At 43.1% G+C, this 26,720-nt stretch overlaps 1 protein-coding gene across 1 annotated transcript in view; it reads right to left on the minus strand.

Moving 5' to 3' along the window:
* hmgcra (3-hydroxy-3-methylglutaryl-CoA reductase a) overlaps positions 1-26,720 on the minus strand; it is a 52,337-nt gene that overhangs the window by 13,002 nt on the left and 12,615 nt on the right. The window contains exons 10-13 of the mRNA XM_088377272.1: positions 23,679-23,923; positions 20,227-20,393; positions 5,013-5,207; positions 4,779-4,937 (exon numbers count right to left, since the gene is read on the minus strand). Of these exons, the coding sequence (XP_088233398.1) occupies positions 4,779-4,937; positions 5,013-5,207; positions 20,227-20,393; positions 23,679-23,923 (766 nt within the window). The remainder of the gene's footprint in view (positions 1-4,778; positions 4,938-5,012; positions 5,208-20,226; positions 20,394-23,678; positions 23,924-26,720) is intronic.

Below are 26,720 nucleotides of genomic sequence, written 5' to 3' on the forward strand. Positions count from 1 at the left end.
ATGTCAGGGTTCTTGTTTTTAATTGTGATAGACTGGATTATGAGAAGAACAGTTCAAGAAGGAGACAATGGAATTGGATGGATGCTGACATCAAAATTTGATGATTTGGACTTCGCAGATGATATAGCGTTACTCTCCTCTACAAAGCACAATATGCAGAATAAAACAACCCGTATGGATGCTGAAGCCAAGCGAGTGGGAATCAAGATCAATACGCAAAAGACAAAAACAATGAGGATAAATGCAAAAAAACAGGAACGACTCAAGATCAATGAGCAAGATATTGAGGATGTAGACCAGTTCACTTACTTGGGAGCAATAGTATGTAAAGAGGGAGGTGGTATGAAAGATCTGAAGAATAAGCTGTCAAAAGCAAGAGGGCCATTTATCAAACTTAAAAAGACCTGGGGCTCCAATGACATCTTAAGAAGAACCAAGCTAAAGCTTTATAAGACGCTAGTAGTGCCACTACTGCTGTATGGATGCGAAACGTGGAAAATGAATAAAGGGGACAGCAAGGCAATTGATGTGTTCCACAACCGATGCCTACGAAGAATACTCCGCATTCTAGTAACTAGAGAGAGCTGAAATTAAGCCATTGAGTGAAGAAGTTAGGATGCGCAGATGGAAAATGATTGGACACATACTACGTATGGCGGGACCACAACAACGACTGCAACACAGCCTTGACCTGGATACCAGATGGAAAAAGAAGGAAAGGAAGACCGAAGGCCACCTGGAGGCGTAATGTCGAGAAAGAAAGGAAAGACGCAGGATGGAAGTCATGGTCTGAAGCAAGGATTGCAGCAGCTGACCGTGACAAGTGGAAGTGCTCTGTGAAGGACTTATGTGCCACAAGGCACAAAGTAAATATAGATAGATAGATAGAGAGCGAGAGAGAGAGAGAGAGAGAGAGAGAGAGAGAGAGAGAGAGAGAGAGAGAGAGAGAGAGAGAGAGAGAGAGAGAGAGAGAGAGAGAGAGAGAGAGAGAGATAGATAGATAGATAGATAGATAGATAGATAGATAGATAGATAGATAGATAGATAGATAGATAGATAGATAGATAGATAGATAGATAGATAGTACTGTACTCACGTTGTTAATCAATATTCATACGCAAATCCATCAAAGTCCTCATCTTCTGTATCCGAATTAAACAGTTGGGGAAGTTTGCCATTAAACACGACCCTCTCGTTAAACAAGTTCCCTCTCGTCATTGTCTCGTCGTTGTCACGTTGCTCTTCAGCAATGATCCCGGCTTTCTAGAAAGCTCTAATTGCGCCTCGTAAGCATGTCTCTTTGTGTGTGCCATTTTAGAGGGTCCTAATGCTGTTTGCTTTGCAAAAAACGATAGTATTTATTTACCAATGATGGCGGAAGCACATACTCTACATATTACGTATAGTCCTCTGATTGGTTTATCCCCCTTGAGCTACATTAAACATAATGTCCTCTGATCGGTCCATCAAGTCTACATATTACAGAATTATTGGAATTCGGTCCACACAAAAAAATGCACCTCATTAAAAACCTTATTTGAGAAAATTGAAGGCTTTTAAGTGCCTTATGTGCGAAAAATACAGTAATATTTGGCTCTCTAGTATTCTTTCATGGTACCAATAATAATGGTATGAAGGTACTATATCCTTTTATAAGCCTATACAGTATACAGTTATAAATTGTGACAGAAAAGTTCAAGAGTTTATGTCACAGAACTTCAGCTTCCAAATTACAGCAATCCTCTATATCACAGGGTTTCTGATTCATACCAAATGGATTGACATTGTTAATTAATGGTCATAAGTGGAACTACAAGACGTTTTACATGCAATAAATAAAGCCGATTGATTAATTACTCTCTAAAACAAAAAAAAAAACACATTACATAGCACATGCGAGAATGAGAAAGGGCGAGCGAGCCAGCGAGAGAAAGCGAGTGTGAGCGAGTCACTCGAACTGATCCAGCACTCATTCAATGATGACAACACGAATAACAAGCTGAGACTTGGGGTGCAAGTTCAGGCACTAAAATGGCTGAGAAAGTTCCAAATCGGTGACAGCTCCCTTTAGGACATATGCTATGTATCGTTTACATCAGGGGTGCCCAAACATTTTCAGCTCGCGAGCTACTTTTGAAATGACCAAGTCACAAATATCTACCCACTAAAAAAAATAATTAATTTATATATATATATATATATATATATATATATATATATATATATATATATATATATATATAAAAATATATGGCTGACGTAATTTTCGGAAGTCCAAATGATCACACATGGAACTATAAAAAAAAAAAAAAAAAAACTTTTCCTCACTCCCCGTGGGTGGTCTCTTTTTCCCTTCAAGCTCGGGTCCTCTACCAGAGGCCTGGGAGCTTGAGGGTTTTACGCAGTATCTTTGCTGTTCCTAGTACTGCACTTTTCTGGACTGAGATGTCAGATGTTTTTCCTGGGATCTGTTTCAGCCACTCCTCCAGTTTGGGGGTTACTGCCCCTAGTGCTCCAATGACCACAGGTACCACTGAAGTCTTAACTCTCCAGGTCTTCTCCAGCTCTTCTCTGAGCCCTTGATATTTCTCAAGTTTCTCATGTTCCTTTTTCCTAATGTTACCATCATTTGGGATGGCTATGTCAACCACAACGGCTTTCCTCTGCTCTTTGTCCACCACCACAATGTCCGGTTGGTTCGCCATTACCATTCTGTCTGTCTGGATCTGGAAGTCCCAGAGGATCTTGGCTTGGTCATTCTCTACCACCTTTGGAGGTGTTTCCCACTTGGATCTTGGGACTTCCAGTCCATACTCTGCACAGATGTTCCTGTACACGATTCCAGCTACTTGGTTATGGCGCTCCATGTATGCTTTACCTGCCAGCATCTTACACCCTGCAGTTATGTGCTGGATTGTCTCAGGACCTTCTTTGCACAATCTACACCTGGGGTCTTGTCTGGTGTGGTAGATTTGGGCCTCTATTGCTCTGGTGCTCAAGGCCTGTTCTTGTGCAGCCAGGATCAGTGCCTCTGTGCTGTCCTTCAGACCAGCTCTTTCTAGCCATTGGTAGGATTTCTGGATATCAGCTACTTCAGCTATGTTTCGGTGGTACATCCCATGTAGGGGCTTGTCCTCCCATGATGGTCCCTCCAGCACCTCATCTTCCTTTGATGCCCATTGTCTGAGACATTCACTGAGCACGTGATCCATTGGGGCCTTATCCCTGATGTACTTATGGATCTTGGATGTTTCATCTTGGATAGTGGCTCTCACGCTCGCTAGTCCTCAGCCTCCTTCTTTACGGCTAGTGTACAGTCTCAGGGTGCTGGACTTGGGATGGAACCCTCCATGCATGGTTAGGAGCTTCCGTGTCTTGATATCTGTGGTCTGTATATCTTCCTTTGGCCACCGTATGATTCCTGCAGGGTATCTGATTACTGGTAGGGCGTAGCTGTTAATGGCTAGGGACTTGTTCTTGCCATTGAGCTGACTTCTTAGGACTTGCCTTACTCGATGGAGGTATTTGGCTGTGGCTGCTTTCCTTGTTTCCTCGTCAAGGTTGCCATTTGCCTGTGGAATTCCAAGGTATTTGTAGCTGTCCTCAATGTCTGCTATTGTTCCTTCTGGGAGTGAGACCCCCTCTGTGTGGATTACCTTTCCTCTTTTAGTCACCATGCGGCCACATTTCTCAAGTCCGAATGACATTCCGATGTCAGAGCTGTAGATCCTGGTAGTGTGGATCAGGGAGTCAATGTCCCGCTCGTTCTTAGCGTACAGCTTTATGTCATCCATGTAGAGGAGGTGGCTGATGGTGGCCCCATTCCTGAGTTGGTATCCATAGCCCGTCTTGTTGATTATTTGGCTGAGGGGGTTCAGTCCTATACAGAACAGCATTGGGGACAGAGCGTCTCCTTGGTATGTACCACATTTGATGGTCACGTGTGCAAGTGGCTTGCCATTGGCTTCAAGTGTGGTTTTCCACTGTTTCATCGAGTTGGCGATGAAGGTTCTCAGAGTCCCATAGATGTTGTACAGCCTCAAGCATTCAGTGATCCAAGTATGTGGCATTGAGTCATATGCTTTCTTGTAATCAATCCAGGCAGTGCTCAGGTTGGTACGTCTAGTTCTGCAGTCTTGGGTGACAGTTCTATCCACCAGGAGTTGATGTTTTGCTCCTCTGGTATTTTTACCAATCCCTTTCTGAGCAGTGCTCATGTATTGATCCATGTGCCTGCTGATCTTATCTGATATTATGCCCGACATCAGCTTCCATGTTGTGGAGAGGCAGGTGATTGGCCGGTAGTTGGATGAGACTGTACCCTTTGATGGATCCTTCTGGATCAGGATCGTACGCCCTTGGGTTAGCCATTCAGGGTGAGTCCCATCCCTTAGCAGCTGCAAGGGACGGCTGACGTAATTTTCGGAAGTCCAAATGATCACACATGGAACTATATATATATACATATGTCAACATGAAAAAAAGTCCTCCCATTCCCTATGCAAGTGTTACTTTTTTAAAAATCTTTTTACTATGTCCAGCTGCCCTTTTTATATTAAGTTTAAGAGAAAAAACAGGGATCTGACAATTGGAGGGAACTCGCGAGCGTTAGTGTTGTGTTGTTAGTGTCGTTGTTTGCGCACGCGTCAAGTGCGAAAAAAACCCCAAAACATTTTCATGTCACGCGATCGACCAGTAGTGGCTAGGCGATCGACCGGTCGATCGCGATCGACGTATTGGGCACCCCTGGCTAACATCTTCAAAACTACAAAATTCACCGCAATTGCCCGACATCCCCGATTCGTGCTAGCCACAAGGCATCCCTCTGTTGTTGCCATGGGAACGTGGAACTGCTCCCCATCCAGATGTAGTGGCCCAGCCACCCCCACCGGCACAGGCATATATCCAATCACATTTTCACAGCAGGTGCCCATAACCTGGAGGACACAGTCATAGCTTTGTTTAATATGCAGAAAAGATGATTTGTGTTTCCTTCATTCGAATCAGTTTACCTTGGAGTAGTCATAATCTGTGAATGGCAAAGATGAGAGTGCAGAGGGAAAGGAAAGCTTTGCTGAAATCATCTGTCTGCGTATGGCCACACCTCTCTCAGGCCTCTCCATGACGGCCTCCAGTTTGTAAGCTGGAATGTGTTTGGAGTTGACCAGCATTATCACTTCAGCATCACTCAGGAAACGGGGCCCTTGCTGCAAAACAAATGTCACGCTGTGTCATGGATCTGTTTGAGATCAGATGACAATTGTTGTACGGTTGTAACATCATAAACAGTTTTTACATCTAGAATAGTCCATTTGTCAATTACAGTTCAGTTTTAACGAGTTACTATGCATGTGCACTTAAACTTTGAGAACATTTTGTTTTCAAATATATATTTACATACTGTATTTTTCGGACTTTAAGTTGCATTTTTTTTCATAATTTGGGTGGGGGGGCGACCTATACTGAGGAGCGACTTATATGTGAATCTTTTCACAAGTTCACAATTTCAAGTGACGTCAGCGGCGCGGCGGTTGTTTACATAAAGGACAAAGATTCGATCACGGGATGACGAAGGGCCCCACTACTACCAGCATCATGAGCGGCTTTGTTTGTAAGTGACACGAAGGACAAAGAGTTTGAAGGATTTAATGATTTGGAGTGACACAGAAGGTTTGAAAAACTATTATGGCTGTTACGCACGCCCGGTCCGACTCGACAGATCTCTTTCACCTCCGTGGATGGAAGTCGGGGGCCGGCGCTCGGCCGGGTGGCTGTTCGGGGACGGTGGATGGGGCTCGGACATGGCTTTTACGCACGCCCGGTCTTACTCTACGGAACTCTTTTTCACCTCCGTGGATGAAAGTCGTGGGTCGGCGCTCGGCTGAGTGGATGTCCAGGGACGGTGGATGGGGCTCGGACATGGCTTTTACGCACGACCGGTCCTATTCTATGGAGCTCTCTTCCACCTCCGTGGCTGGAAGTGCCACCTCCGGGATGGAAGTCCACGTTGCCACACGCCTGGAAGTCGACACCGGTGCTTGGGGCCGTGTGGCGGTGAACTATTTTTGTTATAGTTATTTGATATATTTTATTTCGTGTAGCAACTTGTATATGTTTTTATCATTACAGTTCAGTAGTTGTTGGCTCGTTGAACTCTTGTTTTGTTAAATAAAGAGCCGTTTACCAAACCTACGTCTTTCCTGGTATTTTGTTAACGCTACAATATTGTTATATACTAGGGGAAGATGGACGACAACCTTCACGCGGTCTTCCCTATGAGTAGCAAGGTCAGGGTGCAAGACCCGCTTGCGAAACTAACGTTGCCAAACAAACGCAGAGCCGGCAGACTGAGGAATGGTGGACGGGCAGCTATCCTGACTGTCAAAAACCGAGACCTGTCGGTGCTTCAACTTAATGTTGAGGGCCTTACTACCGCCAAACTCGAAGTCCTTCGCCACCTGGCCGACTCCAATGGGGCCGCGGTCCTGCTCCTACAAGACCACGACCAACAACATCCTCAAAATCCCTGGGTTTCATCTTGCCGAGTCCATCAACACCAAGTAACACGGTGTGGCAACCGTCGTTCGCACTGGAATAAGCTGGGCAGACTGTAGCCAATCCCCACCAGGCTCCAACATCGAGTGGCTGGTTATTAAAATCCAGGAAACCTCAGTCATCAACGTCTCCAAGCCCCCACCATCGGAGCCAACCACAGCGTCACTCCCATCTGTAACTGCACCTGCAATATACGCAGGCGACTTCAACTGTCAGCACACAGACTGGGGGTACAACCACTCAACACCTAGCGGAGTGGCGCTGTGCGAATGGGCTTCCAACACTGATGCCCTGCTGCTGTACGACCCCTGCGTGTGGCAAAGAAGACCATCGCATGTGGGTACAACAGGAACTACATACCAGGCTGGGGTGGGGAGTGTAGCCGCCTTCTGAGGGAACACCAGAGAGCCAGCTCCAGAGAAGATGAGGACGCAATGGCAGCAGCACTGCTCGAAAAGCTGGATGTCACCCGCAAGGGGAGATGGACAGAAGTCGTTGAATTAATCGACTTCACCCATTCCAGACGCAAGGCGTGGTAGACCATCAACCAGCTCACAGGCAGAAATACACCAGCCCACAGATGCCCAGTAGCTGCAGACTCCATTGCCTCCCCACTCCTGAAGAATGGCTGCTTCCCGGATGCAGACAAAGACTGATACCGTGTGAAGTGTCTTGCATCTCAAGAGCGGCCAACGTCGATTCCAATCTCTCGGGAGCCTTTACAGCAGAGGAACTCAGTGAGGCCATTAGCAAGCTAATGCCGGGCAAATCCCCGGGCCGTGACAACATCCACCTGGAGTTCGTCATCCACCAGGGCCCAACAACATCTAGATGGCTTAAAGCTTTCTTCACATCATGCTACTGGAGATTAAAGCTCCCAAAGATCTGGCGTAGGGCCTCCGTGATAGCTTTGGAGTTCATCATGGAGCCGCTTTCCAACCGCAGCTTTACTCTCCAAACCAGCAGTGGGCAGTGCAGTAGGCTCCGTAGACTGAGGAGCGGGGTACCGCAAGGGTCAGTTCTCTCACCAACACTGTTTAACATCTATATATACGACCTACCGGACACAGCATCCAGAAAGTATGGCTATGCAGACGACCTTGCCATCATGCCGAGCCGACCAACCTGGAAGGCGACGGAAGACGGCCTGAATGAAGACATGCGCACCATGGTAACATACCTTAAAAAGTGGCGTCTCCAGCTCAGCGTTGGAAAGACTGTTGCATCATACCATCTCAGCACCAGGGAAGCAAGGATAGAACTGGCAGTGAGAATTGAGGGCAAACGCCTGGAGGTTCAACAAGCCCCGAAGTACCTCAGCGTGCGTCTGGATTGGACCCTATCCTTCAAACAACACCTTGAAGGCAAAGGTGACATCCAGGGTTGCACTGATCTGCCGCCTTGCTGGAACAACGTGGGGAGCCTCTGCTAAGATCTTGCCGATATCAACCCAAGCGCTGGTCTTTTCTGCAGCTGAGTACTGCGCACCAGTTTGGAACAGAAGCCCCCATGCCAAAAAGGTGGACGTAGCAATTAACAACGCCCTCCGAACTATAACAGGATGCCTGAAACCCACCCCTGTGTCCCTCCTGCCTGTCCGTGCGAGAATAGCACCGGCCAACCTTCGTCGAGAGGCTGCCACCCTCGTTCTCGCCAGGAAGGCAAAAAATATAAACAACTGGCACTACAACAACTCCAGCTCCAGAGATGCTCAATTTCATCCCTGAAGGCATCTCCAGAGATGCCTGGCAGCAGCTTGGAAGCAGGAGTGGGAGGCCGCTGGTCCCTCCCTCATGCACCGTTATATCTGGGAACCAGGAGACGGCGCCATAGGAGGAGACGAACTACCTCGCCAGCAGTGGACCACACTGAACCACTTAAGAACTGGTGTTGGGCGCTTCAACACGTCTATGCGGCAGTGGGGACTGGCGGACAGTGCGGCATGCGAGTGCGGAGACCCCGAGCAGACAGCCGACCACATCATCAACACCTGCCCCCTATATAGACCACCCTCGGAGGCTGGCCTCTTTGACCTGGGACCAGATATGCTGGCGTGGCTCCACGACACCAAGTTGGAGCTCTGACGTTACACGAGAGTTATATACTATATACTGTCAAATAACGACGAGGCTGACGTCAGGTGCACACGCGCGGCGTTGTTGACAAAGGACGAGGAATTTGATTGATGGATTTAATGATTTGGAGTGACACAGATGGTTTAATAATATTGTTGTTTATATGATAGTTATTTGATATATTTTATTTCGTGTAGCAACTTGTATATGTTTTTATCGTTACAGTTCAGTAGTTGTTGGCTCATTGAACTCTTGTTTTGTTAAATAAAGAGCCGTTTACCAAACCCAGGTCTGTCCTGGTACTTTGTTAACGCTACAATATAGTTATATGCTAATCTGTGGAATAACGACGAGGCTGACGTCAGCGGCGCTCGCGCGGCGTTGTTGACAAAGGACGAGGAATTTGATTGATGGATTTAATGATTTGGAGTGACACAGATAGTTTGATAATATTGTTGTTTATATGATAGTTATTTGATCTATACCAGGGGTCACCAACATGGTGCCCGCGGGCACCAGGTCGCCCGTGAGGACCGCATGAGTCGCCCGCAGGACTGTTCTAAAATTAGCTCAAATAGCGGCACTTGTCAGTGAGCTGCATCTATTTATTTTACAGTTAAACCTTGGTTTCCGAACGTCCCGGTTCTCGAACAAATCGGAATTTGAACAAAAAATTCGAAATTTGTTTGCGTCAGTTGTTGAACAAAATTCGGAGGTTGAACCTTGCGAGATGAGCCGAGAGGACCCAAGAAAACCCGACCGCGCGGCCCGGATGCCGACTGACTTCGTTGTTATTGTACTCTCGTTACTTTGAGGATTGTATTAACCCCTAATCATGCCTCCAAAGAAAGCAAGTGGGAGCAGTAAAGCCATCCTAAAACACAAACACGCTCTTAAAGCAATGCAACAGTGAGCGCCCGGCGCGCTGCGGTTGCGCGATCGGACCAAATTAAGCTCCCTGCGCACTGAGGTCCACTTAAATTTTCGCAGTTGTGCGTTCGGCGACACGCTACGGTTGCACGTTCGGCGGTGCACTGCATTTGCGTGATCGGACAAAATTAAGCTCCCTGGGCATTTAGGTCCACTTACATTCTGGAAAGTACATCAGGACTTTAAAAATATTTTCTAAATTTCAGCGACAGCTCTGTCACAATAATGCGACCAGTGTGGTTCAGTTGCGCGGTGGGTGTTTGGCGGTGCGCTGCAGTTGCGCGATCGGACAAAAATGCGCAAATGAAAAAATTGTTTAAAAAAAGGCTTTTTTTTTTTTCTTGGAACGGACTACAATTTTTTTTTCATTATTTGTAATGGGAAAACTAATTTCGGAATTCGATCGATTCGCTTCTCGAACCACTTTCTGGAACGGATTGTGGTCGAAAACCGAGGTTTGACTGTATTTTTGCTATTCTTGTTAAAATCACACTTACATGTGAACTGTAAATGAAAATAATAACACATAGTGAAAGCTAAATTGAGGAAATTGGCTATTTCAGAAGTGTGTGTCAAACTGGTAGCCCTTTGCCTTAATCAGTACCCAGGAAGTAGCTCTCGGTTTAAGAAAGTTTGGTGACCCCTGATATATACTTTATATATCGTTTTATGGGTCTGTGGAATATTTAGACGTCAGCGGCGGCGCGGCGCATACGCGGCATCGTTTCCATAACGGATGATCGATGAATTTAATGAATTGGAGTGACACAGATAGTTTGATAAACCTGTTATTTATGTAATAGTTTTTTGAATAACTACCCCACAAATGACAGTGTGGGGGTGAGATTTAGCATCCCCCAGTACCACATGCTCGATCCAGTCAGTGAGGTAGGAGTGACATCAGTGAAGGGCAGTGTGGGAGAGGCCAATGTGGAGGCGATGTAAGCGGATGTTGTGGTCAATGGTGTCGAACGCAGCAGTGAGGTCAAGAGGAATGAGGAGGGAGGTGGAACCCGAGTCTGAGGCATTGGTCACTCTGAAGAGGGCTGTTGAGAGACTTGGATTTGAGGTGGTAATGCAACTGGGATGAGACTACTTTTGGATTTTGGAGATGAATGGGAGGTTGGAAATTAGTCTGTAATTCGATAGTAGGAGTGGATCTAGAATAAGTTTGTTGAGAAGTGGTTTGATGACGGCTGTTTTCGGTGGAGACGGAATTTGGGCAGGTTGAAAGGAGCAATTGATTATTTTTGTTAAGAGGTGGTTTATGGATTGGTTGTATGTTTTGAGTAAGGTTGAGGGCAGTGGATAAAGAGAACAGGTTTTGAATTGCGGACGATCTTTTCAACCTAATGCTGCGTTGTGGATGGGAAATATGAGAGAGAAGACATACAGTCGTATGCAAAAGTTTGGGCATCCCTGATCATTTTCAAGATTTTCCTTTATAAATCATTGGTCGTTCAGATCAGTAATTCCACTTAAATATATCACATAGCATACAAAAACAGTGATATTTGAGATGTGAAATGAAGGTTATAGGATTTACTGAAAGTGTGCAATCATTACCTAAACAAAAGTAGGCAGGTGCATAAATTTGGGGCACCCCAACAGAAAAATGACATCAATATTTAGTAGATCCTCCTTTTGCAGAGATAACAGCCTCTAAAACCAATGGTTCTTAACCTTTTTGGAGGTACCGAACCCCATCAGGTTCATATGTGCATTCACCGAACCCCTCTTTGGGGGGGTGGGGCTACCATTGTGTTCTGACATCCGCGGACAGGGAGTGGGTGGTGGTGCTACCGGCGTGTTCGGGGGTGGGGGGGTGCTATCGGTGTGTGGCCATCCGCGGACGGGGGGGGGGGGGGGGGGGGTGCTACCAATGTGTTCGGCCATCCGCGGACAGGGGTGCTACCGGTGTGTTCGGCCATCCACGGACAGGGGGCGGGGCAATGACATACCAGCTCTGCCGAACCCCTGAAGCCGACTAACCGAGGTTAAGAACCACTGCTCTAAACACTTCCTATAGCTTCCAATGAAAGTCTGGATTCTGGTTGAAGGTATTTTTGACCATTCTTCTTGACAAAATATCTGCTGTTCAGTCAGGTTTGATGGTTTCCGACCACGGACAGCTCACTTTAAAATCACACCACAGATTTTCAATGATATTTAGGTCTAGGGACTTAGATGGCCATTCCAGAATGTTATACTTGTTCCTCTGGATGAATGCCTTAGTAGAATTTGAGCAGTGTTTGGGGTCGTTGTCCTGTTGAGGTATCCAGCCACTGCGCAATTTCAACTTTGTCACTGATTCTTAAACATTGTTTGCAAGAATAGGTCAAATTTATGGACCTACCTACTTTTGTTAAGGTAATGATTGCACACTTTCTGTAAATCCTATAAAGTTCATTTCACTCACTCACACTGTGTTTGTCTGCTATATGATATATTTAAATCAAATTGCTGATCCGAACAACCAATGATTTATAAAGGAAACTCATTAAAACGATCAGGGTTGCCCAAACCTTTGCATACTACTGTATGAGAGAGAAGATTGATGACATAGTAATGAATTAATGAGATTTTTTTTTATCAATTATTTTTTAGAAAATTTAATGTGTAATTGACAGGGATGAAAATGTTACTTTGAAAATGTATTCTGATTAAGTTACTTGTTAATAACCTGTTCTATTCCTCTTTTGTGTGTTTGTGCCCATCTGATTTAAATATTCGCTAAGCCTGCAAATATGATTGTATCTTAAAACATTGGGCATTATTTAAGGGTGTATTCAAACCAGAAAAGTCCTTTAGTCCGCTTGTTTGATCGGGACCGAAAGCAGACTTAGGGTGTTTGACCTGACCTGACTGTTTGGTCCACTTTAAACGAACCAGGATTCGATTGTGACGCTGGTCCGGACATTTTGTGCAAGTGTGAATACACGCAAACAAATCCTGGTGCGGATTAAAGAAACAGACCGAGACCACTTTAGGTCTCCAAATGAACTCTGGTGCAGTTCGCTTCAGGCCTGAATACAAACAGTGTACAACAGCCCAAGTTGTTTTCAGTGAACAACAGAGGAGCAGTCGTCCATTTGTTTTACATTCGTCTTTTTTCTTTTTTTTTCCGTTTTTACATTTCGTTTTAAAATGGAGGATTACATATACAAACGATTTTCAACGATGGATTTTCGGTCGAAGCAGGAGGTCATCAGTAAAGGAAGAGCAACTCTGGAGTTAAAAGGTTTGATTTGGACAACGGGACTTAGAAGCATGTCTTTTCAAACGGAGTGGTAAGCACGATCGAAAGCAAGTTTTTGATTCCATGTGCTTTATTGAGTGTTTTTACGTGTGAAAATTGCTGATATGAGATTTTAATTAAAATAGTTCAAATTAAATAATGAATAAGCCACACTAGAGCAGCGTTCCTAAACCTTTTTTGTGATGCGGTTAGGTGCCGGACAAATTTTACCGGGGAGGTGACGTCAGTGCTTCCCCAGTCTCCCCAGTCATTAACCTCACCGCACGTCACTGATATGTATACATATATACATATATATATATATATATGTATATATATATGTATATATACATATATATATATATTGCGAAGTGGGGGTAAAGTGGATGAGTACACTAACTAGGGGGACCAACTTAGCGTACTCTGGCGCCCCTAGCTCGTAACAGAAGCTACAAAACTGACCTTCCTGAGAGCAGATTGAGTTTCTGGAGCATCACATTTGTGGGGTCAATTAAACGCTCAAAATGGCCAGAAAAAGAGAACTTTCATCTGAAACTCGACAGTCTATTCTTGTTATTAGAAATGAAGGCTATTCCATGCGAGAAATTGCTAAGAAATTGAAGATTTCCTACAACGGTGTGTACTACTCCCTTCAGAGGACAGCACAAACAGGCTCTAACCAGAGTCGAAAAAGAAGTGGGAGGCCGCGTTGCACAACTGAGCAAGAAGATAAGTACATTAGAGTCTCTAGTTTGAGAAACAGACGCCTCACAGGTCCCCAACTGGCATCTTTATTAAATAGTACCCGCAAAACACCAGTGTCAACATCTACAGTGAAGAGGCGGCTGCGGGATTCTGGGCTTCAGGGCAGAGTGGCAAAGAAAAAGCCATATCTGAGACTGGCCAACAAAAGAAAAAGATTAAGATGGGCAAAAGAAGACAGACATTGGACAGAGGAAGACTGGAAAAAAGTGTTGTGGACGGATGAATCCAAGTTTGAGGTGTTTGGATCACAAAGAAGAACGTTTGTGAGACGCAGAACAAATGAAAAGATGCTCGAAGAATGCCTGACGCCATCTGTTAAGCATATAGGAGGTAATGTGATGGTCTGGTTTTGCTTTGGTGCTGGTAAGGTGGGAGATTTGTACAGGGTAAAAGGGATTCTGAATAAGGAAGGCTATCACTCCATTTTGCAACGCCAATTTCATCCTACAGCAGGACAATGACCCCAAACACACCTCCAAATTGTGCGAGAAGTATTTAGAGCAGAAGCAGGCAGCTGGCATTCTATCGGTAATGGAGTGGCCAGCGCAGTTACCAGATCTGAACCCCATTGAGCTGTTGTGGGAGCAGCTTGACCGTATGGTACGCAAAAAGTGCCCATCCAACCAATCCAACTTGTGGGAGCTGCTTCTGGAAGTGTGGGGTGAAATTTCTCCAGATTACCTCAACAAATTAACAGCTAGAATGCCAAAGGTCTGCAAAGCCGTAATTGCTGCAAATGGAGGATTCTTTGACGAAAGCAAAGTTTGATGTTGTCATGTAACATGGGGGAGGGGAGAAGAGATGGTGCAAATGGTGAATATGGATTGTTCACAGGAATGAATTGGTAGAGCTGAAATTCCAAATTTTAGTAGCAGATGGTACAGAATTAGAATTAAGGATTACTGAATGAATTGGCAGATCTGAAATTCCAAATTTTAGTAGCAGATGTTACAAAATTTGAATTAAGGATTACTGAATAAATTGGCAGAGTTGAAATTCCAAATATATCCAGGAGATGGCGCCAAACCGATACATGAGACCAAAAAGGGCCAAAATAAGCTAAACTAGTAAAAATAGGAATAAAACAGGAACACGGTGTCGGATTGTGGGTCACGCATGGAAGCACAAATGTGATTTTTACTTTTTGATTTCTTTGCTTGGCTAAAATGTATTCTGTAACAGCTTAAGCAATATTATCAGTCAATTTGATCAAGGTGCCCGCCACTGTGAGAATAGCAGCGTGTTATAAATTGTTTGGAGAAACTACAAATGTTATTTTTATTTTTAATTCCTTTGCTTGGCTAAAATGTATCCTGTAACAGCTTGAGCAATATTATCAGTCAATTTGATCAAGGTGCCCGCCACTGTGAGAATAGCGGCATGTTATAAATTGTTTGGAGAAGCACAAATGTGATTTTTATTTTGATTTCTTTTCTTGGCTAAATTGTATTCTGTAACAGCTTAAGCAATATTATCAGTCAATTTGATCAAGGTGCCCGCCACTGTGAGAATAGTGGCGTGTTATAAATTGTTTAAAGAAATAGATCAAAGGTTTGGATTTTTAATTTCAGAGTTGATTGAAGTGTAACTTTAAAGAGTTATTCTCATGAAACAGGAAGTGAAGAAAAGAGGAAGTGGAAGGTTTTACCAGGGGCTAGCTGTACATTTGGTGGAAAGAAATGCGTGGTCGTAAAAAGGGCGGAAGCAGCTGCTGTAGAGCAACAGGTGTACGAGCGTGGGAAACTGGGCAATCTTACCCTATGGGGAGGGTATAGGTACCAGAAGAAAGAAAGGGGGGGGACAGAGAAGTCTATAAAAAGACCTGCAGGGGCAGCTACGTGGCTTTTTCCCCCAAAGAGCGCTCATACGTGAAGAAGCCTGAAGGAGTTTCAAGATTTTTCCAAAGTCCCGGGATCTTTGTGTGAGACGCAGGATCGTTTGCTTGGATTAACTTGGATTTACTCAAAAGAATTGGACTGGACAACTTTGCATGAGGAACTAGGTGAGGGGAACGACTTTTCTGTATTTACGCAAGGGGGGGGACAGCCATCGGGTCGTCGGTCCTCTCGAGGCCAACCTGTTTCTCTAATTTGGATTTTAGAAGTAAGATCGAACTGATCACTCGACTTTGCTTCCACCAAAAATAGCACCCAACTAGTATCTACCTTTTCCCTCTTTCATGATCTGTGTTTTGCAATCGAATTGCTCTGGGATTGAATGATTTTATTAGCATGGGTATCAGCGAGTGAAGTTGTTCGGTTTTTGGAGTAATTGAGATTTGTAATTCTATTTCATGTTTCTTCAATAAATGTGGCTTGTATATTCATCTACTTCATTGTGCACCAATCTGTAAGTAATGTGCAATCTATTGTTTGGGGTTGATTTGACAATTTGATTGATGTACGGGTGGTTATTATGGTATAACATAGGACCGTAATAAATAAAAGTAACATCGGACAATTTTAGAGAATTAAATAACCTTCGTAGTTATTTGAGGTACGAGTGAATTTCAATCCGTTTGAAAGTTTACGTCGTCAGAATAAATTAACGAGGGTGTTTAAATCGAATTATTGTATTAGTGTAGAATTGAAAGTAATTTAATTCTTTGAAGGGCGCAGGCCCGTTTCCCTTTCTGACGGGCCGCGTCAAAAGTAACATCGGACAATTTTAGAGAATTAAATAACCTTCGTAGTTGTTTGAGGTACGAGTGAATTTCGTTAAATGTTAATCCGTTTGAAAATTTACTTCCTCTGAATAAAATAACGATGGTGGTTCAATCAGATTATTTGAGTTGGTGAAGGATAAAAGTACTTTGATTGTCCGTCGGGCGCAGGCCCGTTTCTAATTTTGTCGGGCTGCGTCAAAAGTTAAATAGGACCAGATCGAAAAATAGACTTGCCTTCCAAATTAATTACAGGGCAAATCTAATTAGAGTAGAACATTTTGATTCGTTTCAAGAGAGTTATTATTCCTTTTAAAGCAATCAAGTGGGTTGAAGCACTCCGACAGTTAAGTGTTGGATATACGTGTAAGAAGTTAGAATTAATAATGTAAAGGGCATTAACTTTCTTCTCAAATGCTATTATTGTCACACTTTTATTAATTCGATTCTCTTTCGAATAAAAAAGTAGTAGGCTCGCTACTTGAGTGACCAAGTAGAACGGACCCATATCAACAGTTACTTCGGCAAAACGAGTGCTAGGGTGCGCTATACAAACGAATCCCTGAGATCTTAACAAAGACATCTTAAAATATCCGTAACATAATAAAAGCTTCAAACAGGAAAACGGGGAGCCATCAATACGACGCGGTCACTTCGAAGTCTTGCCTCGAATTGAGTTACTCGGCTCGAGCTTCGGGTGACTTGAGAGGGGTTGGCGTCGTAAAGAAATTAGATTGATTCCGGTAGAGTTAATTTAACTTGGGTGGTTAGATTACGGACGGATCACCGAACCCCGGCCAAGACAAACCCGTTACCGGGAAGCCGGGAGCACCTTAATAAAAGAGGTGCGTTTGACAATGTAAAAAAAATCTTATTTCAAATACAAATCATTATTTCTAACCTTGTCAATGTCTTGACTCTATTTTCTATTCATTTCACAACGTTTGGTGGTGAATAAGTGTGACTTTTCATGGAAAACACAAAATTGTTTGGGTGACCCCAAACTTTTGAACGGTGTGTGCGTATATATATACACACACACACACACACACACACACACACACACACACACACACACACACACACGCACGCACACACACACACACACACACACACACACACACACACACACACACGCGCACACACGCACACACGCACACACCGTATTGGCCCGAATATAAGACGACCCTGATTATAAGACGACCCCCTCTTTTTCAAGACTCAAGTTTGAAAAAAGACTTTTGGGACACCAAATTTAATTTTTCTCCAGAAAATGATTACAGCTGAAACAAATGATTATAACAATATATTCAAGAGAAAAAGCATGTTATTTTGCCTCACTCAAATAATGCAAAAACTGTCTATCACATCTTAATGTCTGAACATTTAAATATGTAAACTAAAGTGCAATCACATTTGTAAATGAATGGCTTCTGGTTTTTGAAATGTAAATAAACCAATCTAGTGTGACAAAACAACAAAATTGCAATAACTGCATGAACCATCAAAGTGAAGTCTAGTTGTAACTGTAGTCTTGAAACAAATCTGAATAAGGAAATACATTGCAATAAAATAATGCAAACTGCTACCACTATTGTTGGGGAACCTGAGGACTGTATAGGGGGTTGGCTCGGATGGTTATGCTCTTTTCGACCCCGGGTGTCGGTCAGAACACAGGAGGGCGGATCCAGGGCGCTTGCTTGCTTATAGCACTGTGTTGGCTCATATGTTGAGCTCTTGTTTTGTGAAATAAAGAGCCGGTTACCAAACCCACGTCTTCCCTGGTAACGCTACAATATAGTTATATACGTAGATCTGTGGAATAATAGGAGCCACAACTGACGACAAAACTGACGTCAGCGGCGCACGTAGTTCCCGAGTCAACAGCTGTTTTTTTAACGTTTTTTTTAAGATGGATTTAATGATTTGGATTGACACGGACGGTTCGTTAAAATTGTTGTTTATATTACATCTATTTGATATATCTAGTCTGACGTCAGCAGTGCGCATAGTTCCAGAGTCAACAGCCGTGTTTTGTTTTTTTCCCCCAATGATCATCACACACACACACACATCTGGGTGTGGTGAAATTTGTCCTCTGCATTTAACCCATCCCCGTGTGATTTTGATCCATCCCCTGGGGGACAGGGGAGCAGTGAGCAGCAGCGGTGCCGCGCTCGGGAATCATTTGGTGATTTAACCCCCCAATTCCAACCCTTAATGCTGAGTGCCAAGCAGGGAGGCAATGGGTCCCATTTTTATAGTCTTTGGTATGACCCGGCCAGGGTTTGAACCCACAACCTTCCAGTCTCAGGGCGGACACTCTACCACTAGGCCACTGAGATCACCAAATGATTCCCGAGCGCGGCTCCGCTGCTGCTCCGCTGCTGCTCCGCTGCTGCTCACTGCTCCCTTCGGGGATGGGTTAAAAGCAGAGAAATTTCACCACACCCAGATGTGTGTGTGACAATCATTGGGTCTTCAGCTTTTTTAACTTTTTTATTTCATACATAGTTTATATATTGTTATATGGGCCTGTGGAATAATTGAACCGCAACTGACGATGAGTCTGACGTCAGCGGTGCGCCGCATACACGCCGTTGATTACATAAAGGACGAAGAATTCGATCAATGGATTTAATGATTTGGAGTGATACAGATGGTTTGATAAAATTGTTGTTTATATTATAGTTATTTGATATGTAGTTTATATATCGTTATACGGACCTGTGGAATAATTTGAACTGCAACTGACGACTAGTCAGATGTCAGCAGCGCGCTGCACACGCGCCGTTGTTTACATAAAGGACGAAGAATTCGATCAATGGATTTAATGATTTGGAGTTACACAGATGGTTTGATAAAATTGTTGTTTATATTGTGGAATAATTTGAACTGCAACTGATGACGAGTCTGACGTCAGCAGCGCGCAGCACACGCGGCGTTGTTCACATAAAGGACGAAGAATTCGATCGATAGATTCATTGATTTGGAGTGACAGATGGTTTGATAAAATTGTTGTATATATTGTAGTTATTTGATATATAGATTATGTATCGTTATATGGGTCTGTGGAATACTTTGAACTGCAACTGACGACAAGTCCGACGTCACACGCGACGCACACGCGGCATTGTTTACAGAAAGGATGGATTCAATGATTTGGAGTGACACAGATGGTGTGATAAACGTATTATTTATGTTACAGTTATTTGAATAACGGTTAACGTTACGTCAGGCCCGTTCTCAGCTCCTTGTTTATGTTCATGTCACGTTGGCATTTCGTATCGTTTAGACTGTTTTGCTGGTTCATGTCTGTACTTGGTGTTGGATTTTCTCAAATAGATTTCCCCCAAAATGCGACTTAAACTCTGGTGTGACTTATATATGTTTTCCCCCCTTTATTGTGCATTTTATGGCTGATGCAACTTGTACGCCGAGCGACTTTTAGTCCGAAAAATACGGTACTCACTTTGTGTCAAGACGCACACGATCACAGCAACCTTTAACTTACCGCTGCACACAAGTGAATGGGTATAATGTCTAGACCCCGAATGTAAGACAAACCCCACTTTTTCAGTCTTATTTCATTGCAAGAATCATCGTCTTATATTCGGGCCAATACCAGTTTTGGGGGGGAATTTTTAGCAGCATGTGCGATAATTAGAGGTCATTGCTAACACACACTGGGCGATTATTAGAATATGGGCGATAATTTGAATAACTACGGTATTTATATATATAGACACACACACACACGCACACACACACACACACACACACATACATATTTATATAAAATATATTATTTTACTTTATTATTTTCTTGTTCTTTTCTTGTTCTTTCAAGTTCTTTCAAATTTGTCTCTGCATTTAACCCATCCCCGAAGGGAGCAGTGGGCAGCAGCGGTGCCGCGCCCGGGAATCATTTGGTGATCTAACCCCCCCAATTCACACCCTTAATGCTGAGTGCCAAGCAGGGAGGCATAGAGGTGTCTTACCACTGGATTGTTGAGAATGGACACACATTCAAAAGGGTCTCTTGGCTTCAAGGGGAGATGGGGCTCAGTGATTTCAGATTTGATGTCTTTTTCTCCTTCACCAAGAATGGAGACATTACTTGACCCAAAATCATTAACAGGATCAACCAGGGGCCGGATGACATCATCTAAAGAAACAATGAGTTAGAAGCTGTGATGTAGGAATAAAAGTGCTATTATAAATCATATAAACTATTAACAATTATACCGACAAAATGTACATTGATGTCATATTGCTTTGCATACTATCAAAAACAATATTATTGACATTAATTGAGGGTTTTTAAAATAAATTAACTTTGAAAAATAAACACAATCTATATACCCCCTCTTTAACTTGAACATATACATAAAGTTGGACATGATTACCGTAATTGCCGGACTATAAGCCGCGACTTTTTTCCAAAATTTTGGACCCTGCGGCTTATAGTCAGGTGCGGCTTATATAAGATTTTTTTCGTGATTTTTGTGATGACTTGATCACTTTTACTCTTAACACTATTATATACAGTAAAAGCTACAAAACAAACTGACAAATAACTCGTTTTCAAATCAGACGAGTAAAAACTGGTCAAATATTTCTAAAAAAAGCTATTATTAAAAGTGAAGACAATTTGCAATTCTAGTAATGACACACGAATTTGATGCACAATTTGTCTTCGCGGGCCACATAGAATGATGTGGTGGGCCGTATCTGGCCCCCGGGCCTTGAGTTTGACACCTGTGCTCTAAACCCTTTCTCTTACTCTGCCATATCACTCAGAGATTACACAAAGCAGTGGCGCTGTTTGGACAATCTGCATTGTAATTGTACTAAGTTCATCTTGTTTTTCCTTTTTTTAATCACTTCACTGGTTTCTTTTAAACCAAACAAGTTGTTTGATAATAACTTGTTTGATATAAAAGAAACCAGTGAAGTAATCTGCATTGTATTAAAACCCAATCAATCAGCATTTAAATTCAATTCTTCTGACATTTTGCTCACCAAAAACAGGTTGTAATGAATGTGAACTTTTAATGCATTTTATTCAGAAGGTTACTTTGAACCTTAAACGGCGGCGCGGCGTACTTATGGATTTTTACGGCCTCCGGCCTCCAGGAGGCGCTCTAACAAGAAGCAAGAACGAGACAGGCGAAGAAGAGATAATGCGCCGAAGAAGACGTGCTAGTTTTTGTTTACATTTCGCGCATCACGCGATCAAGACGGACATTACTGAAAGGAAGCCTTTATACACAAACCGTCATCATGGGGGACAAAATAAATGCATATGATGCAGCTTTTAAGCCAAAGGCAGTCGATGTTGATGACATTATCTTGTGTCTACTCTGGAGCGTACTTATGGATTTTTACGGCCTCCGCTCTCCAGGGGGCGCTCTAGCAGGAAGCAAGAGTGAGACAGACGAAGAAGAGATAATGCGCCGAAGAAGACGCGATCGTCTCGCACATCACGCACACACCCACGTTAACACAAAGACAGGAAGCTTTTATACATAAACCGTCATTATGGGGGATAAAATAAATGAATATGATGCCGCTTTTAAGCTATACGTGTCGCTCGCTAGTTTAATATAATGTAGCACTTCGTGCATGAATAAGATTAGCATGAACAGAACCTCTTCACACTCGAAGAAATGCATAAAACCGACGACGAAAGAGACTGAGAAAGTGTGAGGCGAAGGATATCTAACGCCATTCCAATCGGACACTAAGGAGGAAGACTTGGTTTCAGTGCACAGGAGGAAGATGAAGACGGCTCTTTTTGTACTTTTACTGGTATGTTTTTTTTAACCAGCCCTGTTCGTGCTGTGCTACCGTGTTGCTGCTGTGTAACCGCCGCCATTACCGCCGCGTCTCAGTGACTTTGCTGTGTTAATTCCGTGTTGTTGTGGTATTACTGCCGCGTCGCAGGCAGTGTTTGGAAAGAAATGTTAAGGTATGTTATTAAAGCTTTAAAAAAAACTTTCTGTGTCCAGTCTTTCTTTGCTAATAACTCGCGTGCACACTTCCGCATTGCTGCGGTACTACTGCTGCGTCACAGGCAATGTTTAGAAAGACATGTTCAAGTATGTTATTAAAACGTTAAAAAGGCTTTCTATGTACTGTCTTTCTTTGTAAAAAACTCGTGTGCAAGTGCGGCTTATAGTCCGGTGCGGCTTATGTAAGAAAAAAAAAGAAATATTCCTGAATTTTAGCTAGTGCGGCTTATAATCCGGTGCGCCTTATAGTCCGGCAATTACGGTAAACTGTGTTAAACACATGCTCTAAATATTTATAGAAACAAATTAGAAATAATCATTTAATAAACTAGAATTGAAGCTATCAAATAGTTTGGTATTTGGATATCCTACTAAAAATTGTAAAAAGTAAAATAAGACAGAAATAGAAACAAAAAATAAAATATATATACCAAAATAAGTGTTTTTGTCTCTGTTTTTACATCAAAAATCCTATTTTGAACCTCATTGTTGCATATTAAAATAGCAAAATCGAGACTCAAATGCCGACTGTCAAAAGTAGTGATGTGTACTGGAAGCTGTTCTCATATTCATTTGAAAGAGCCCACACATGATTGCCAATTACTAATTGTCAATAAGTCATTGACTGCACGAGCCAAAGTTGTGCAGGAGGCGATCAGAGAGAGATAATGTTAAGAAGGAATAGCAAAGAAAATGAGAGACAGCGGTAAAAGGCATATCTGGAAACACGGATCACCCTTTCAAGGCAGATGCACTTCTTTTCTTACTCATTACCAATTACTGCGGCAGCTATGGAATATTTAGACATTTTGGTAATTTAGGTTTAATAAACTGCCTTTGAAAAGCAATGAGACACCTCTCACCAGCCTGTATGGCACACTTGAGCATTGCTTGTGCTAATGTTGTGAGCAGCTAGCGCTGGACCCACCACTAAACCTGGCAACAGGCACCGTGCAATGATGTCAGCGAAATTTATTTTTATTTATTTACTTATTTATTTATTTTGCGGTAACTTGATCAGGGACATTTTGACATGGTCACAATGGTCAAACCCCTAATGAATGTATTGGGAGAAGATCAGTCTACCACTGAGCCAATCCGCCAAGGTTCATTAAATATAATGTTAATTCATTATATTGTCATTTCTGAGTTTTTAATAAAAGCCTTGCTTCAGTTCCCTGGGATCAACTTGCAAAAAAAGTTTCACATTTTTCTCTGACCCCTGAATATTTTCTACTTGGTGTAAAACAGAAGACCTACATACGTACTTACGTACGTACGTACGTACATACATACATAAAGTACATACACTACATACATACAGTACATACATAAAGTACATACATACATACAGACATACATACATACATACATAAAAGAACAAACAAACAAACAAACTGGGATGGTTAATTGACTCCAATTGAGCACAGGCATACCTATAGGTTCCCTGTTGGATCTTATGGTAGGAGGAAGACCCACGGTGGGTGCATGGTGTTGGGTAAGATCAACCTCCTTCCGGCAGCAACTCTCCATGTCCTGTCGCGGAGCCAGGGACATAGTAATGGGGTTCCTTATTGATAGGGTAGACTCCATCTCTACTTGCTCAAAGAAGATGTACTTGATGGCCAGAAGCAGAGCCAAGGACAGACAGATGACCTGCTCAATATCCATGGTGATCATTCTGTCGAAGAACATTGGTTCATAAATGTAGATTAATTGGATTCTCAGATGCATAACAATGCAGGTGCAAATAATTTCTGGTCTCTAGATTGCTGGTCTGCATGACAATTTGCAATACGATCTTTCCAAAAAAATAAAAAATAAAACAGCATACCGTAATTTCCGGTGTATAAGCCATGACTTTTTTCTAAAATTTTGAACCCTGCGTCTTATAGTCAGGTGCGGCTTATTTAAGATTTTTTCGGGATTTTTGTGACTTGATGACTTTTATACACTCATAAAAAGGCTGTGGACCACTGTTGTGCGGTATCTTGAAGAAAAAAACAACAACAAAAATACTATTTTGAAACAGTACTATGGCTGCTGCTTATTCTGCTGTGTTGCTTGTGACTATTATGAGCTTTAGTAGGAATGCACGCTAGGTGACCTGCGTCAAAGGGCTCTAAACCCTTTCTCTTACTCTGCCATGTGACTTAGAGATTACACAAAGCAGTGGCACTGTTTGGACCATCTGCATTGTATTAAAACCCAATCAATCAGCATTTAAATTCAATTATTTTGCTCACCAAAAACAAGTTGTAATGAATGTGAAATTTTAATGCATTTTATTCAGAAGGTTACTTTGAACCCGGAGGCTTAAATGGCGGCGCGGCGTATTTATGGATTTTTACGGCCTCCAGGGCGCGCTCTAGCAGGAAGCAAGCGCAATAATGCGCCGAAGAAGACGTGCTAGTTAGTGCTTTGAACATTTCGCGCATCACGCACACACCCTCATCATGGAAAACACACGAAGAAATGCATTTGATGCAGCTTTTAAGTTAAAAGCAATCAATTTGGCTGTCAAAGAGGTAAATAGAACTGCGGCACGTAAGCTTGGCATCAATGAATCGATGGTGAGATGTTGGAGACGGCAGCGTGAAGAACTGACACAATGCAAAAAGACGACAAAAGCTTTCAGAGGTAAAAAAAGCAGATGGCCTGAAGTTGAAAACATTCTTGAAGACTGGGTGAACACACAGAGAGCAGACGGCCGAGGTGTTTCCACCGTGCAGATCCGACTGAAAGCCAAAACAATCACCACCGAAAAGAAGATTGAAGATTTTACAGGTGGACCATCGTGGTGTCTCAGATTTATGAGACGAAAGAGCCTGTCAATCAGGGCACGGACGACTGTGTGTCAGCAACTCCCTCCCGACTACGAGGAAAAAGTTACAAACTTCCACAAATTCACAGAAACAAAGATAGCTGAGAATTTCATCGGACCAGACGAGATCACAAATATGGATGAAGTGCCTTTGACGTTTGACTTGCCTCTCACTAGGACTGTAAACAGAAAAGGTGAATCCTCCGTCATGCTGAAAACAACTGGCCATGAGAGAACGTATTTCACTTGTGTTCTGAGCTGTACAGCATCCGGACAAAAGCTTCCACCAATGGTGATTTTTAAGCGAATGACTATGCCAAAAGAAAACCTCCCGAAAGACATCGTCGCGAAAGTAAACACAAAAGGGTGGATGACAGAAAGCCTAATGAAGGAATGGCTGGCGGAGTGCTACGGCAAGCGACCAGGAGGATTTTTTCACATAAAAAAAACACTGCTCGTTTTGGACAGCATGAGGGCCCATATCACAGATTCTGTGAAAGCTGCCATCAAGAGGACAAACTCAATTCCAGCTGTGATTCCTGGGGGCACAACAAAGTATTTGCAGCCACTCGACATCAGTGTGAATCGTGCATTTAAAGTGGCACTCCGAGTTGAGTGGGAGGCGTGGATGACCAGCGGCGAGAAATCATTCACCAAAACTGGCCGCATCCGAAGAGCAACTTTTGCTCAAGTCTGCCAGTGGATCCTGACCGCGTGGGACAGTGTGAAAAAATCCACGATCACCAACGGGTTTAGAAAAGCTGGACTGCTGCGTGATGAAGAGAACGGCACGAGCACATCTTCGCCTCGAGACAAAAGTGACAGTGAGAGCGACAACGAAAAAGAGAGAGACGGTGGGAAAGTGTCTAACGAAGTCATCCTGAGCCTGTTCAAGTCCGAAACTGAAGAAGACGACTTCAGTGGTTTTAGTGCACAGGAGGAAGATGAAGATAGCGATCAATGACTTTTCTGGTAGGCTGGTTATTTTTTTAACCAGCGGTGTTACTGCCGTTGTACTGTCGTGTTGCTGCTGTGTTATTGCCGTGTTGTTGCCGTGTTACAGGCACTTTTTGGAAAAAGACATTTATTTACAGTAAACGATCAATGACTTTTCCGTTAGGCTGGTTATTTTTTTAACCAGATGCGTTACTGCAGTTTTACTGTTGTTGTACTGCCTGGTTGCTGTTGTGTTACTGCCGTGCACATTTTGGAAAAATGCATATACCGTATTTTCCGGAATATAAGTCGCTCCGGAGTATAAGTCGCACCAGGCATAAAATGCCCCAAAAAGTGAAAAAAAACATATATAAGTCACTCCGGAGTATAAGTCGCATTTTGGGGGCAATTTATTCGACAAAATCCCACACCAAAAACAGTCATGAACGAGCAACAACAGGCTGAACGATAGCAACAACAGGCTAAACGACAGGTATGCTAACGTGACAAACACAACCAAAGAGCTGAGAACAGGCCTGACGTAACATATAGAGTGATTAAGGACAACTATTACATGAATAACATGTTTATAAAATCATCTGTGTCACTCCAATTCATTAAATAGCAACAACAGGCTAAACGATAGGTGTGCTAACGTGACAAACGCAAACAAAGAGCTGAGAACGGGCCTGACGTAACATATAGAGTGATTAAGGAC

This window comes from Syngnathus floridae, chromosome 5 (genome assembly GCF_059516105.1).
Source record: "Syngnathus floridae isolate MCC-2025c chromosome 5, RoL_Sflo_1.0, whole genome shotgun sequence".
NCBI lineage: Eukaryota > Metazoa > Chordata > Actinopteri > Syngnathiformes > Syngnathidae > Syngnathus > Syngnathus floridae.